Source organism: Carassius auratus, chromosome 16, assembly GCF_003368295.1.
Source record: "Carassius auratus strain Wakin chromosome 16, ASM336829v1, whole genome shotgun sequence".
Classification (NCBI taxonomy): Eukaryota; Metazoa; Chordata; class Actinopteri; order Cypriniformes; family Cyprinidae; genus Carassius; species Carassius auratus.
In genome coordinates, this window is record NC_039258.1 from 2656516 (window position 1) to 2673607 (window position 17092).

Sequence of the window (17092 nt, forward strand, 5' to 3'; positions counted from 1 at the left end):
ATCATAGACCCATGCATGATGTTGGCGTGCAGTGTATGCAGGTGCATATGGGCCCGGGCAGTTTGGGGGCCCGTCGAGCCCAGGGGAACTTTTTGTTGAAACGGGGGAATGAATAGAGCCCTGCACGGGCCCGGCCCGGCCCTTGTCCAACAGCTTATCAGAATTCTTGGCCGCCCAAGTCCGACTGGAGCCCGTGTCTTTTTTTCTCACTCTTCCACCTACACAGCTGCTGTTGCAGCCAATACAATATTTCAGTTTTGCTTTTTAATGGCAAAGTGGTCATATTTCTTTTCATTTCTTTATTTAGAAATATGTTTGGAACATTTTATGTTTGTTAAAATCAGGTTTGCAGGAAGCGCGATGAGAATATGTTTGATCAATTTAGCCTTCTTCTCAAATCAACACAACTTGCCTTAAAAAAAAAAAAAACCTTCATGCTTTTAACCATATAAATTATTACAAAATTGACCAATAAATGTGCGCTATTCGGCTGAAGCATGCTTGAGGCGCCAGCGCAATCTATCTCTCTTTATCTTTCCTTTTCTTAAAAGTGAAGTGATGTGAGTCATGTGTCACACATCATGTGACCAAGTCTGGTGACCATTACTCAGAATTCATGCTCTGCTTTAAAACTATCCAAAGTGCACAGCAGTGAACACACACACACACCATGAACACACACCCAGAGCAGTGGGCAGCCATTTATGCTGCGGTGCCCAGGGAGCAGTTAGAGGTTCAAAGCCTTGCTCAAGGGTACCTCAGTCAGTACTCAGTACTGCCGGCCCTAGACTCAAACCCACAACCTTAGTTTTTGTAAGTCAAACTCTCTAACCATTAGGCCACAACTCTTTCAAACTATTTTACCTGCAGTGTGTAGTTACAAACCAGCTTTGCAGATCTGAAATAAAAAGAGCTTTGTATTCCCTCTCCAGCTAAATTTGTGAAAAGAACTGAATAAAGAGCCAAGCCCAGTAGAGTTTCCCTCTTGGTTCATGAGTTACTCTCTCACATGTATTATATTACCCACAGAGACAAATCAAGCTGTGTTCAAATTCTTTTATGTATGTTCATCTCATTCTTCAGCTTTATTTCCATAACTTTGTGATCTTTCTTTCAAAACCTCTTTCTTTGGAACTTTATTTCAAGTTTTTCTTCTATCCTCTTTTAAACCTCTTTTTCATCTTTTGTTTGTCCTTTGAAGTTTTGTTACAGGTTATATTTTTTTTACAGACTGTTTAATTTTTTCTTTTTAATTTTTTGTTCATTGTTTTTACATTAAACCTCTTTCAAACAGTATTTTGATCTCAGCTTGTTTTGATTTGTTCTTTGAGGTGTTGTAACAAACTTCTTTCTTTCAGTTTTCAATCTTTTTTAAACATTCTTTTAAGTTTTGCTATATTCCGTATTTTTTAAACATTCTTTTAATCTTTGATTATTTGAAGTTTGGTTACATTATGAATATACAGAATATAACAAAACTTCAAAGAATCAAGGGTTAAAAGAATGTTTAAAACAGTCTGTTATAAAAAAAAGATTACATTTTTTTCATTTGGTTTATAGATAGTAGTCATAAATAAAGTATAAGTAATGTTACCATTTGTTTGCAAATACTATGCTTTTTTTTTTTTTTTTTTTTTTTGGTTCTTTCTTTCCTTTCCAAAAAAAAAAAAAAAAAGGATTTTGCAACTATCCCTTTACCTTCCTTTTTCGTAGTTTTGTATTTATTTATTTATTGCATATAAAATAAGCCTTTGTAAGTGCGCTTGGACCCAAGTAACCTTTCCTCCAGACTCTCCTGTGAATGTCAGCAGCAGATATACGGATCCCTGTTGTGTTAATGAATGCGCTCACCCGTCAGACGTCACTTCGCTCTCTTTCACTCATTCTCTCTCTCTCGCTCTCTCTCTCTCTCTCTCTCTCTCTCTCCCTCTCTCTTTCACTTACTCTCTCTTTCTCTCCTCCTCTCCAAACACAAGTGAATTCACACGGTCAACAAAACGTCCTTGTTTTTCAAAGTCCGGTCAGCAGAGAATGGCAAACAACAATTTGTATTTAGATTACCATGGTCTCCTGCTACCTAAGATAGCTCATACAGGGGAAACTCTCAACTACCTCCAGAATTTCCAAGTCAAAGATGATGATGTCTTTGCTGTTACCTATCCAAAATCCGGTAAGGTCGTTCTTTATTTTCGATGTTTATTGCTCCTCGCGCGTTCAGCAATACAGACTTATTGCATTGAATTTTCCTCATATTGCTATAATTTTTGCAAAATATGCAACATGTTATATATTCACTGTACAGTTTGCAAACAAATTGTGCAGAAGTTACAATATGCAAATCTATTATTTGACTATTAAGTGTCTGCATTTTGAATTTCCTTTGAATTTTGAACAAAATTAGTTTTATAGGATATTCATCAGCTCGACTAGGTGACAATTTAATACTGAACTTCACAGGCTAATGTATTCTGCATAACGATGTATTCATTATTCTATATATTGCAAATTAAAACTCTGTGTTATTTTATGCATGAAGGTGATCAACCCATCCTTCTTTAGTCTCTGCTTGTGTTTTTCAGGCACTACTTGGATGCAGGAAATTCTTCCTCCGCTCCTGAATGGAGGAGACCTGACTTCCGTGGAAACCATCCCTAACTGGGACAGGGTTCCATGGCTGGAGGAAACACGAGCTTCATTGGTCTTAGAAAAGCTCCCTTCACCACGAGCAATCGTCTCCCACATGCCTTATAATTTGATGCCTTCCTCTTTTTTCAAGTCCAAGGCCAAGGTACAGAAAGCAGTAGAACAATCATATTTATAAAAAATATATATTACAAAATATATTTACAAAAACTAGCCGAATAATATTTGTATATATGATACAGTCACACCGGCGTGATTAGAACGTGCAGTGCGTCAAATCATAAGCTGCTTAATTCACATTTGAGTTCGCTGGTACTGAGCCAGAAACCGACGCGTTCTTACAGCGCTGCGCATTTAACCAATCACACACGATTCTGTTGAGCTTATTAACGCAACGACCAATCAGAGGCGTTTAGATGAGTCTTCGCTGAAACGTCAGCGTTTTGATCAATTGCTTGCTGAATAATTCTGCTCTCTGACGAATTCTCTCATCAGAAACGACAAAATGAGCAGATGTGCGTATGAATTCAAGCAAAAAATACCCACTGCCTTACTTCTGACCCCTCAAAAATAATGAGTGCATGAAGTTTAATGTACTGCAGAACTCATGAATTATGTGTTCATTTAATTAGCTAAATAATGGTTTATTCTGCAGTTTGTTTTGTTTGTTGTACTGTGTATATTTATTGTGTAAATATAAATAAGCATGCACTCATGCCTGTATATATTTAAGAAAGATATGTTGTTTTATATATAATATAATATATGAATATAAATATATAGCTACATGTATTCTGTACTTTCATAAATGATTACTTTCATCTCATAGTATTATTCTAGATAATACAGTTTCTTGTCAATCCCCCTGAGGGGTTTGGGGGGGGGGGTTATGTGATGTTTCACTCTCTTCAGTGCGGTTGAATGTGGGAATAAGAAAAAATAATGCAGACAGTGTCCTCTTCACTGTATTGTTCTGTGTTTATTGTCTGTGTGATTAAAAACATGTGGAACAATAAATATATCCATGTAAATATTTTCAAAATATGTACTTGTCGTGCCAATTTTCCATTTCAGTTAAAGTTATGAGACAAAAGTCTTTTGAATATTTATTTTCCTGCAGGAAAAAGGTCATACAGTCATTCAGGGTTGGCTGTAGATTCCAACAACGAGGAAACAACCCAAACTCAACATTTATACCTTCATCAAATCCAGATGCTTTGATCTCATCCAATCATAATGCATATTCAACATATATGCCCATTTAAGGTGCCTAACTATGTCCTCCAGATGCATTTCTAAGAATTGAATGCAAATCATTTTCTAAGTAGCCAGGACATCTAAGGAAAATAACATCTCTGTCTCACACTTGTCTTGCACACACACAAATAGATTTACTGTTATCTCTCAGTTCATCTAAAACTGAAGCACCCAGAGACATTCGAAAGAACACTTTTTGTAGAGTGAAGCAAATAATATTAATATTTCAGAAAGAATACTGCATATTTAAAGTATATTTGCATTTTCTTACGCTGTTACACTCTCATTTCATGATGCATGTCCAGACTAAAACTAACAGACTAAACAGACTAAAATTTTCATAGTTATTGTTAAAAACTGTGTTTATCATCTTCAGGTAATCTATGTCGCTCGGAATCCTAAAGATGTTTTAGTCTCCTCTTTCCACTTTCATCAAATGGCCAGTTTCCTTGAAGACCCTGGAACATTTGAAGAATTTGTTGACAAATTCCTCTCTGGAAAAGGTGAGACATTCAAAGCTTGAATTAAGAATTCAGTATTCATGTGACTAAAAATATTGAATGTAGTTGTATTTTTTATATATATTGATGTTGCTGCCATATTGAGGTCCACTTTGCATAATGCCCCAAAACACCCAGATTAATTGTTGTATTTAATAATAAACATGCATCAAACATGGAGAGTGTAAATATAAATACTCAAATGATCAAGTTGCAATTGCTTACACAGTTCTGTTCGGAAAGTGGACCGACCATGTGAAAAGCTGGCGAAACCCTGAGCTCGGTGACAGAATTCTGTACATCACCTACGAAGAAATGCTTCAGGTAAAGTGAAAAGATACTGCTCATACAGAAATCAGAGAGAATGTGTGTATGGAAGGTTTTCTTGCAATTGTAGGACCTCCGTGAAGTCCTGGGCAGGATTTTAAAATTTCTTGGCCGGGAGCTCAGCTCAGAGGCTCTGGATCGCGTGGTCAATTATGGCACTTTCAAAAATATGAGAACAAACAAAATGTCAAACTACTCTCTGGTGCCAGAAAACATTATGGATAAAAAGAAGTCACCCTTCCTAAGAAAAGGTACCCTGGTTTTAAAGAATCAGCTGAGAGCTGTTATCTTTTTTTTTTTTTTTGACATTGTGCTCTTGAATAAAACCTCTTTACTTATTTAAAGGTATCGCTGGAGACTGGAAGAATCACTTCAGCCCTGAACTTGATGCCAAGTTCACAGCTGTCATTCAAGAGGAAATGAAAGGAAGTAACATCAGATTCCCGTGGGATGAGGAATGAGTGAATCTCTTGTAATGACATCTCGGTGCAGATCAAAATAAACAGTCATAGATGGAACATGTGATCGTTTAATTCACTGTGTGTTTATTCAAGTTTTTTGCAGAGTGATTGCTGCAATGTTCTCTTGTAGTCCTGAAGCTATGTTGGAATTGCTCAAGATGATAAGACGTTAAAGTGTAAGACAGTTAGACCACTTTTAGGTTTTTGCAACTTAACAGTGAGGATGCAACATCTAACATCTATTTCGTGTTTCTTAGAGATGTTGCACATGCCTGTTGACATAGGAATGTGACCACAGGAATGTGACCACAGGAATGTGACCACAGGAATATAACATTTATGTAAAGTCATATTTATGGACTGCTTTTCACAGTGAAATTTTATTTATCTAGTCAGGGAACCCAGCATCTTGTGGTTTTGCATTAAGCATAAGAAATAATATATGTATAACTACATACAAAAACCATGCATATGAGCTATTTATGTTTACACCGAGCTAAATGCATCTAAAACAAAAGCAGCACAGTTATCCTTTCCACTTACCAGTGTATTTCTGTGTGAGGATTTATGTCATTCCTTAAAGAAATCGTTCACCCAAAAATGAACATTTGCATTTACTCACCTTTCTTCGTTAGATTCATAACAGATTTGGAGAAATTAAGGCAAAAAATTAAAATAAAAAATAATAATAAGTGTTATATATTAGCTATAAAAGGTGTATGTGAGATTCATTACATTTTTATGGGCTGAGAAAAGAAATGCTCTTTCCCCAAAGTCCAAGTTCAGCCTGTCCAAAAGCATGTATGTTGTTTCTGCTGTATGGACACACACACACACATTTATATGAACTGAAAATGAAAATGACACACATATCGCATTCAACTGCTTTTATTTCCAGCAAATTTCTGAATGTTTGTTAATATTTGTTTTACCATGAGACATGAACTGAACATGTTTTACAGACATTTAACAAGCAGAGATAGATGAATGAGTCCCAAAACCAAGAAGGAGTCAATATCAAAAGTAAAGTTCTTCTCATTCTCACTGAATGCTCGATTTGCCAGGTCTTGCTGTTAGATGTTTCTCCACTCTTCCAGCAAAGCATCAGCAAGTTCTCAAGCCCCTCTGGGGTTCATATGGTTATATGTTGTTTGCCACTGCAAGGACGATCAGCTGTCCTCCCGTCTTTTAGGCCTTATGCCTCTTACATTACAGACATAGCAGTTTATTGGACTAGGACATGTTCACACAGGTGATCAGGAACCCTTCAGAGTTAATAGAGGCTTCTCTTCTGTCTTAAGTTATTGTAACTATGACCTTTATTGCCTACCATTTAGCCTATCAGCATTTATTCTCTTAAGAACTGTTCATTTGGTACAAGTGCGAAAATAGTTTTTAATTCACTGAATAAGCATGAAAAACCCTTTACAAGATCTTTAAAGCATATCTGGATTTTTCCAAAAATAATAATAAATTAATATATGAATATATATATATATATATATATATATATATATATATATAGTATATAGTATATATATATATATATATATATATATATATATATATATAGTGTATATATATATATATATATATATATATATAGTATATAGTATATATATATATATATATATATATATATATATATATAGTGTATATATATATATATATATATATATATATATATATATATATATATATATATATATATATATATTTAAAATATATAATTATGTAAAAAGTATTCATACAATTTCTTATATGTGTGTGTGTGTGTATGTGTAAAATAAAAAAGTTGTTTAAGTGTGAATGATAGGTTGTTTAGATGTTTATTTGATATAAAACAGTTGTCCACTCAAGGCTACGTTTTTACCAGTTTTCCCTGAATTGCACAATGTGGATTATTGCTTTATTTTAAATCGTCATCGTCAGATACTAAGATGCTATGCCTAATTACATTAATTTTCAAATAAATGACTTCATTGTAAGCAAGCGTGTCCATGTCATTCACTTCCAGATTATTCAAATTATGAAGTTTGCTGCGCTATGATTGGTTGCCAGATTGGTTGCAAGTAAACTGGCATTGACAAATGTGAAAGCACTTGCGTTGTTGTGTACGTGCTGACCAGTGTATGTTAACCCGGTAATGTGTACATTTTCTCCTCTGAGGGCATTTCACCCAAGGGCCTCCGCCGTACGTGACTGTGCTGGGGTTCTGTGCCTCCCTCTTTACTGATAACGCTAATGAACTTCCTGTGATTTCCTGTAATTGGGGCACTTTGGGCCGGACACACTTGTGAGCGTGGGTATCGTCTAGGCATGCTGGGGCTGTGATGTGAGGCACACTGGTGATTGGACGGAGGAACCATATATCCTCATGTATTGTCTGCGCTAGACAGCTGGCGTACTTGCAGTCGCAGTGCACATGTGCATCGCCATGCAGACGGACACAGATAAAAGATCAGCTTAGATCATTAGGACAGGATGGACACTTGAATAGACGGATATCAACGTGTCTCCTCTCTGATGGGAAGACCCAATATGTCGTGGTGGGTGTCCATGGGTGTGGATGACAGTGTCTCTCTCAATTCTCTCAAGAACAAAGGGTCAGCTTGTATTTGGACTAGTGTCGACACTCCAGGGACGCAGAGATAAAGAAAGGGAGGGTCGTCTGACATAACCTGGTATTGCTCATTTAAATCAATCATCCAAAGGATCTTCTTTCCTTTTATTCTGTTATTCCCAATCTGCTGACTGAATATTGACTTGAAAAGCTCAGAAAATGTCATAGTCATCTTCTCATCTTTGTTATGATTTCTTACATATTACAATAATAGTGAAGTCATCAAAACAGTGAACAAGTGAATGTGGAGATTATAGTGACCATAAATACATAATACAGAAACCAATCAAAACTGTAAGCTTCTTCAAAGGTTTTTCTTGGTTTATTTTATTTTATTTTTAAGAATTGTATATGTATAGGTGCAACTGATATTTGGGTAGCACTTTATTTTACAGTCCTGTTCCTCATGTACATACTATGTACTTATTATAGTAATTACAATTACTATGTAATAACTAGGTACTAACTCTGAACCTACCCCTAAACCTAACCCTACCCCATGTAGTTGTATTACCAGAACTTTATTAGATAAATACACTGTAAGTACACTATAAGTACATGTTAATACATGTACTGTAAAATAAAGTGCAACCGATATTTGTCTACAGGACTAATGTTTGTTCTTCTGTCTGGTCCAACAAATTGCTTTCTTAAACTATTTAATTTAAAACTTAAAGATGCTCACTCACTCACAATTTTCCTAATTTTGTAGAGCTCAAGTCTGCGCGAACGAGCAGCCATTGTGGATATTGTGTATATCCTGATGAAATCCTGAAATATTTCCAAGGTACGGATGGCGACCTCTGATCTTTGAATACAGTGTGAATTACTTGCGTTAGAAATATTTATCATCCTCTGTTGCAATAAACAAATATTTAGTGGTTGTGAAATACAATACTGTCAATACATGTATTTTGCAGGATGCATTAAATTGTGACAGTTTTAACACTTATAACATAACAAATAATTACTATTTTAAATAAATGTTTAATCATCCAACAATCCTTAAACAAAAATAAAAAAGACTCCACCAACATATAAACAACAGAGTTGTTTTCAACACTGATAATAGTCATGTTACATGATGATTTCTGAAGGATCAAGCAGACTGTAGTAATGATGGAGAAAATTTAGTTTTGACATCACAGGAATAAAATATTTTTAAATGCATTCAAATAGAAACATTTATATTGAATTAACATTTCAGAATATTGATGTTTTTTCTTGAAAGGTAGTGTAAGTCTTTTAAAAAGACAAATTCAGATAAGCACAGACAAATTGACCAAGGGTTATTTCAGGCTTGTTTTTATGTGTTAGCTGCCTGATCAGTCAATTATGTTTATTTTTCTTTGCTATTCTGAGATATTTCTTCCTGGACGTGTGGGTGGCCTCTGATGAAACATTACATTGTGGGTATTTAATTGGGCCTTGTTTTTCTTTGAAATACAGGCTAGTCCACAGTAGCAGCACAGAGGACTTTCACCAGGTCACAGGTTTATTTAAATGTCACTTGCAAAGACAAGCAAATGAGTTTGTTTCTGCCAGCTACATGTACTGTAGGGTGAAAGATTAATAACTCCAGACTTTGAACTTAATTTGATTCAAAGGCACTATAAGATTTAGGCCTCATGCTTTGTGCAAATATTACCTTCAGCAGACAAGGAATATAGTCTTTGTCTGACAATTTAGGAATCAGGAGGCCCTGATGCGTTATCATGCATTAAATTCAGACTGGCTACTGAAGGGTTAAAACATTGCAGACCATCACAGACCTTGTGATCAATAGCCAGTGCATTCAATGACAACAGTCTCTTATGCTTGTAAAGTTGTGTAAATATCCAGTCAAGATCCAATGACTTGTTAATATACAACTGCTGCTAAAACATAGGTTACAGAAGGTTACATAACCTGTAGGTTAAAGGCAGGCAAACTACATTTTCCACAACCGTGCACGTTTCAGAATGACTGGATTTACTCACATAAGTGGACTCCCAAATGACCTGGGTAATCAGAATCTCCTAAAAGTCAATTTTGGGGTCATTTTAGACTGTTTAGAGAGAGAGAGAGAGAGAAACTATTACATCTATGCATGCATCAAAGGGTTAAAGTTAAACTAAGACTTTTAGGACTAAACAACAACAAACAAATTCAGGCTGTTTATTTATGTAAAAAAAAAATACTTTTTGTCATTTCAATAAACAGAAATAAACAAAAAAAAGGAAGAAGAAAAAGAAAAGAAAATGGTAAGACACTATTTTATATGTTTATTTGAATTAAATTTATATGTAAAAAAAACATACAACTACATTACTAAAATTTTATTAAATTAAGGTGAAAACAGAACATAAAAACACAGGAGACATGCCCCCTTCAAACTATTTAAGTTGCCTATTTGCATCACATATCTGTCGACACTCCAATAATGATATGAACACTATTTTTAACAATATCGCAACACATCCAGTCTGCTAAATCGTATTGTTAGCTCAGTATTTACTCCTCTGTGGCATCCGTTATTCCTGTTCATATACATTTGTGTGGTTTTATTTACAGTGCTAAAATGCTGGGGTCTTCCTGCCATTGTCTGAATGATTATCTTCACCTGAGTGATAAGACGAGTCTTTACATTCAATCAGATGGACACCCCACCTTTGTTTTGACTACACACTAATGCTTATAGATAAATATAAAAACGACATGGCATAGTCGAGCAGCTGCAGTGTCACAGGAACAATTGCTTTATTTTAAAAACATAAACTTACTAGTCTTACAAATGTTGTGTTGATAAAGTGCAATCAACAAAAAGCTGTAAGCTAACATTAAAAATTGCCTTTCCTTTTTATGTTTGTTCAATTTATAGTGATATTGTGAAGTATTATAAACTATTTCTAACTAAAATCATAGTGAAAGTTAAAGTTTACAGTGACCTTGTGTGCTCCCAGATATTTTGTCCTTGATTCTCCACTGTACGTCATAAACACACTGTAGTAAGAGAGGACACCTTCCTTCCTCTAATACACAAATGACACGTACTACAAAACTATAAATAGCTGCTTTGTCTATTTTAAACTACAAAGTGTATCCTTTAGATAGTTAAGATGGGCTTCAGTGCCAAGTGGTGGAAGTTTCAATTAATTTAAACAAATGGACTAATGCACTGTATACATATGCATGTTTAGACGACTGTAAATCTCCTCAATGCATAGTTTTAAAGGGTAGTGCAGCTCAGAAAGGAACATTTTGTCATCATTTACGAACCCTGATATTATTATAAACTTTTCTCTCCCATAGAACACAAAAGAGAAGTTTGGAAGAATCTCCATGTTGTTCTTTTTCAGTTAATGATGACATTTTGTTTTTATTACTAATCTTTGAAGTTCTATATCACACACAAAAAAAGTTTTTTTTGGCTCTGAAGTAAAGTGCTCAAATATCAAAACAAAAATATAAACTGGACCATGTGATTTATTTGTTGCATGATCATGATAATTACACTCTAAAAATGGTGCTAAATAGTGGTTCATTGGCTCATAATCATAAGGCAGCCACTTTAAGTACTATAGCACCTGTCTTTAAAGGTGCTTTACAGTGCATTTGTCAAATGATGCTATTTAGAACCATAAGAGGAACCCATTCTCCTCAGATTTTAGATATGTTTTCAACTCTCATATGTTTGCTATGAATGTGAATTTACTACAATGGCAACAGCTTTTTGAATCACTACCACACTTTTCTGAGGTCAAAAAGTCAAGGCCTGGAATATTTCCATTGGGGGCAAAAAGGTTGAAAACCATGTTTTCTTCAGGAAATAATACACTGTATTTTTATTTATTTATCATTTCCCCTACTAAACTAAAAGAGAGTTAGAGAACTTTAAAGAACTATACATGGGTATAACGGGTTCTTTGTATGGCAGTGGTTATAGCACCTTAACCATACCGAAGAACAGCCGAAGAACCAACAACCAAAAAAAAACTGAAACAAATTACTAGCTTTATTTAGTCGCTGACCAACAAAAAACTGATAAATTCTTTATTTGTTAGAAAAATGTATTTTATATTTACTTTTCTCTGGACTTTTGTTCATCCACTATATAAAAATATTGATCAGTTAGAATTAAAATAAAACTATACTTTATAGTTTCCCAAAACCTAGAAACCTAATCATTCTGATAAATGTACATTCTTTTTTTTATTTCTTTATAAATAAAATAAAAAGCTAACATTTCTGAGCTATAGTTTCCAATAGAAATCTATGTTGTTGTTTTTTTTTTTTTTAGGATAAGATTAAGCACTACAAGAAATTTGTAAGTTCAATCAGTTGTAAAATTACAAATTTGGTTTCAAGTTAAGGATACTGTAAATCCAATAAAATTTAAGAATCACCATCATCTACCCACTGTCTATATGGAATCAGTATATTTACAAATGTAATTTTGGGTGCGTGTGCAAATATCGCCAGAGAGTTCGTCTGGCGTCTGCCTGCTCTTCCTGAAGCATCTGTTCACGCCCAGCGCAGTTGTCTCAGACAATAACCTGAGCGTCTGCGTGCGTGTTTGTGTGTGCATTTCTTACTAGCGTGTTTTTATTATATGTCAGCACTATGCTACTGGCTCCAGACTAACACCCCATTGTCTGTGCAACTATTGTTTGTTTACTAGGCCGAAAGAAGGACAAAGACGGGAACAGTTTCTGGTCTACACTTCTGGGAGCTGGCGTCGTGTGGCATCCCCAAAATGGTGGGTGTGGGCTCATTGTTTTGGGGGATTTAAAATGGAAGTTCCTTCACTCTGGAGATTTGGCAAACGCTTGGGACATGTACTTCAGATCATCCGAGCTTCCATGGGATCCTGTTCAAACTGAAAAGACATTATGATCAAGGCCTAAAATGCACTAAAATGTAGAGAGGTGTTGAAAAAAAAGACTTTCATCAACCTTCATTTCCCACTGCCCAGCTTTGAAACCACATGCTCCTTCATAATGAAAGAAAATGAATAAGGCCGATTATCACGCTGATATGAAGTCCTTAATGGGTGGACTCGTTCCCAGAGGCCCAGAGGACCATTGCATGAGACCATGCATTGCCTCTGACTGACCTGCTATCAAGCATCGAGGTGCTGGGAAGCTGTGCTTGCCAGTTGGCCTCGCTGCTGATAAGGTCAGATTTGTGGAGGTCTCTCCGAGAGAACAGGAGTGGCACAGATCTTGCAGTTAGTGGCAAACCCAATTATATAATGCCTTTATTGCTACCAAGAGTATTTGGAATGGATTTCGAGTTCAGTTCTGGCTAAAATTACAATTTGTCAGCATTTACTCACCCTTCGGTATTGTTTTATTAGTGAATTTTTTTTTTAATTCTCACTACTAACTGTTAACTACAACTTTTGTTTCAATAAACTCCTAATTTGCTGCTTATTAATAATTAGCAATGTAATTTAATTTAATTTAACAACATATGATGTTGCATAAAACCTTACTGATAAGAAAAATAAAACAATTCTGCAAAATGTCAGTTTATGTTTTTTTTTCACTGTAAATTATAAGATGACTTGCTCTTATTCACTTCAAATTATTATTTTCTTTAATTAAATGTAACAAACATTTACTGTAAAATCTGTAAAAATAAAAAATATATATATTTTCACATCATCGTTCAAATCATCTGAAGCCATAAAATAAAAGCTTACACTGTTAACAAAACAAACAAGTAAACAAACAAATGGAAAATGTACTTGTGATTTTCTACCATGACATTATGCATTAGTTTTACAGACATTTCTGGACATAGGTCTTAAACACAACACAATGCAGCGCAAAATTTAAAATATGGGTAAAAAGCTTGTAAAAAATTGATATGAGAAAACCCTTAATTTTCCTATTTATTTACAGTGTTTTTTATTTATTTATATATTTATGTGTGAGACTGTGGTAATGTGATATGTAAAACCTGTGCAAACAAAATTTCCCAAGTGGTGAATAAAATCAACTGCCAGCATATGTCTGATTCTGTTAAATAAATAATAATAAATAAAATGTAATAAATGTTCTTTAAAAAATAAAAATCTTATTTAAAAAGATAGGGTATATATGTGTTGGATGGGGATTGGATTACCCCTTTGCTCTGCCCTTTGGGTAATGTTCATCATTGTTTTGACCCACACCTATGTTGAATACTCATTTGTCTAGTCCTGTTATATATATATATAATCTGTTTTGAGATGTGCTGAAGTTGCATTTGGTCCCATATTTTATCACATACCTTGTCAGTGCTGTGTGCTTGCTTGGCCCTTTGTTGTGATAAACAGGTTTTCCAGCCAGTTCTACCATATAACCTTTACAATTAATGCAGAATGCAGCAACAAGATACATTTTTGATGAGCCAAAAAGAACGCATGTCACACGTTTATCAGTTTGCACTGGCAACCAATAGCTGCTCGTATAAAATTCAAGGCATTAATGTCTGCCTACAAAACCACCACTGGCTCTGCACCCCTTTACCTAAATTCATTACTTCAGGCGTATGTGCTCTCTAGAAGCTTGAAAAAGAGGCACAAAATCACTTTCACTGAAATCACCACTCAATCTGAGCAGCTGAGTCCTTAGCCCATTTTTAAGAATCGGCTAAAAACACCTCTTCTATTTTTTTTTTTACTCTATAACGCTAGCACTCTCTATTCTAATTCTATTCTTTAAAAAACTTTGTCCCTTTTAGACATGCACTCAATAATTTTACTGCTTCTTTTCTTTTTTTCTTTTGTAAAGCACTAGCTTTTCTAATCTTTTTCTATTCTATCTGTTTTCTTTTTATTTATTATACAACTAACAAATGCAAAAGAGGACTCTAACGCTAGCTTACTCTATTCTTTTCTATTTTGTCTGTTTTCTTTTATTTATTATACAAAAGTGACTATATATTAGTAAAATCAGCCAAAATCAGGCAATTTTCAGTGGTGATCGTTGATACGTGAGGCCACATCCATGGGGCTGAAACAACGGCTATTGTTTTCTAAACGCAAACGTGCTGAGCTCTAATTTATCAGAGCAGGTGAGTCAAACTTCTGACGTGGATTGTTCTGCCAAGACAAAAATAACCTTTTGTTTGTTTATAAACCATCTTTACTGCTGATTACTCTACCACGATACGTGACTGTAATCATTGCATCCTTTAGGAAGACATGCTTGTGTTGGGACGAAGACTTTCATCATTGTAACGGATTGTAACTCATTGAATCTTATTTCTTTTTGTGGCACACTCCTTTTTTTGGTCACTACAGAATTCTCCCACTTCCTTTATTGTGTTAATTAATATCATGACACTGGATAAATAGATTAGAATCAATTAGAATTAGAATGTACTTTTTAATCAAACAAGCAAAAATATGACAGTTTAGCTCAGAGTATAATTCATTCTAATTCAAACATAGAAAAAACACATTTGTGTGAAGTTAAAAACTGATACATAGTTTATTTACTGATACATAGTAGTCTTGCTTGACACCATCTTCAAGGGTGTAATACATTGATCAGATCTAATCTTAATAAATGGTTTATGATAAATATTTCATTTAAAAATGAATATTTCCAGATAAGATGATGCAGATGTGCTTGGCACAAGGAGTGTAAAAGCTGAAACATTTGGGTTTTTCCAACACAAATGGAAATGTAGTTGTGTTATTTTACAGCTATGGAGCAGTTTGGTTAGTCGGCAAGTTTGCTTTTATTGGTGATCTTAATTCATGATCTTTTGTGGCATCCAATTTATAGAATATCAGCCCTAAATAGTATGTGAAATAAGAATTGGTTTATCCCAAAGTGTAGTAGGCCTTCTGAAGTGATTATCCTGGAGGTATCCAGAAGGTTTACTTTTTCTGGACTTTATCTTAATTGTTAATATTGCCCACAACACATGGACCCTTTTCACAGAGTGTGATGATATGTAAATTGTATGATTGCTAAAAAAAAAAAAAACAGCAAAGCATTTACTGTGAAGTCTAATCAAATGTAAGATAACCGGATGTGTCACTTCCTGGGAAACACTTCCTGGGTTTTTGTTAAATGTGAGCCAAAATCATCACAATTAAAAGAACCAAAGACTTAAACTACTTCAGTCTGTGTGCCCTGAATTTATTTCAATACACGAATTTCACAATTTGATTTGAATTACTGGAAATAAATTAACTTTTCCACGACTTTCTAATTTATTGAAATGCACCTGTATGTTCCCATATCACGTTGCTTCACACAGTTCATTTCATTCTGAGCTGAAAAGTTTGTCTCATGGTTAATCGAGGCATAAAACGGTATTATTAAATGGATAAAGTCACAAAATTCTTGAATTCTTGAACTTAATGAAACTCAGTTTCAGTGTTTGTAGATTGAGACAGATGCAGGTAACTCAAACACGCAACTTTCGTCTCTCTTTTTCTCAGAACGGCCATCTTTTAGGGAAAAAAGGCATTTGCATCACTGGATATATAGCTGTCAGTCATTTATCATTTTAGCAGTGGACTAATGTTAAATGATTAGCATTTTGCAACTTTCCATCTCTTTTCCTGCTGGAATTCGCGCTCTGCTTCTGTGAACAGTAAACCGCACCAACTTTGATTAGCCAGCTCAATTATTTGACATAATAACCACTGTGACAGACCAGACTGTTAATGTAACTTTCAAAGCTTTTTGTCATCCTATCAACAACCATAAGGGAGTGCAGCAGATCTATCAGTGCAAGAATTTCAAATATTTGGGGGGACAGTTTTGGGCTTTTTAATTTTTGACCCTATGTACGCGTGCCATTGTCGACCCCTAGTAATAAATATGCAAAGTCCCTTTATTGGATAGATAGATAGAGAGATAGATAGATAGATAGATAGATAGATAGATAGATAGATAGATAGATAGATAGATAGATAGATAGATAGATAGATAGATAGAAGATAGATAGATAGATCGATCAACGCGGAAGTTGATTTTTTAATGAAGACTTCCATTTCATTAGCCGATGTAGGGAAATAACGAGAAGTACAGTAAACGGTAAAAACGTGTGTTCATAATTGAGATAATCTATTAAATAATATGGTAAGAAACAGCAGTTTGCAAAATCGAGCATCAAAACAAGCTGTTTTGTATGGTTTAAAAAAGAGTTAAAATGAGAAGGGAAGCCAGACACATTAAATTTTACAAATGGCTGGTCCTGCTCCGGGGAAAATCAAGCAGCAACGGTGTTTCTCTCTAGTGAAGAAAAAACAGCACAGCTGTGAAGAAGTACTGAAATATAAAATCCGG

The 17092-nt window shown here is 34.8% G+C and overlaps 1 protein-coding gene and 1 long non-coding RNA gene across 2 annotated transcripts; both read left to right on the forward strand.

Moving 5' to 3' along the window:
• Positions 1–1903: 1903 nt before the first annotated feature.
• LOC113115751 (sulfotransferase family cytosolic 2B member 1-like) lies at positions 1904–5245 on the forward strand. The gene is made up of 6 exons (XM_026283330.1): positions 1904–2170; positions 2580–2788; positions 4277–4403; positions 4630–4724; positions 4798–4978; positions 5073–5245. The coding sequence occupies exons 1-6, from the start codon at positions 2032–2034 to the stop codon at positions 5186–5188; spliced, it is 867 nt and encodes a 288-aa protein (XP_026139115.1). The 5' UTR covers positions 1904–2031; the 3' UTR covers positions 5189–5245.
• A 2204-nt stretch (positions 5246–7449) lies between these two features.
• LOC113116800 (uncharacterized) lies at positions 7450–13281 on the forward strand. The gene is made up of 3 exons (XR_003294070.1): positions 7450–7872; positions 8524–8598; positions 12472–13281. It is a non-coding gene; the product is annotated as an uncharacterized LOC113116800 (long non-coding RNA).
• The last annotated feature ends 3811 nt before the right edge of the window (positions 13282–17092 follow it).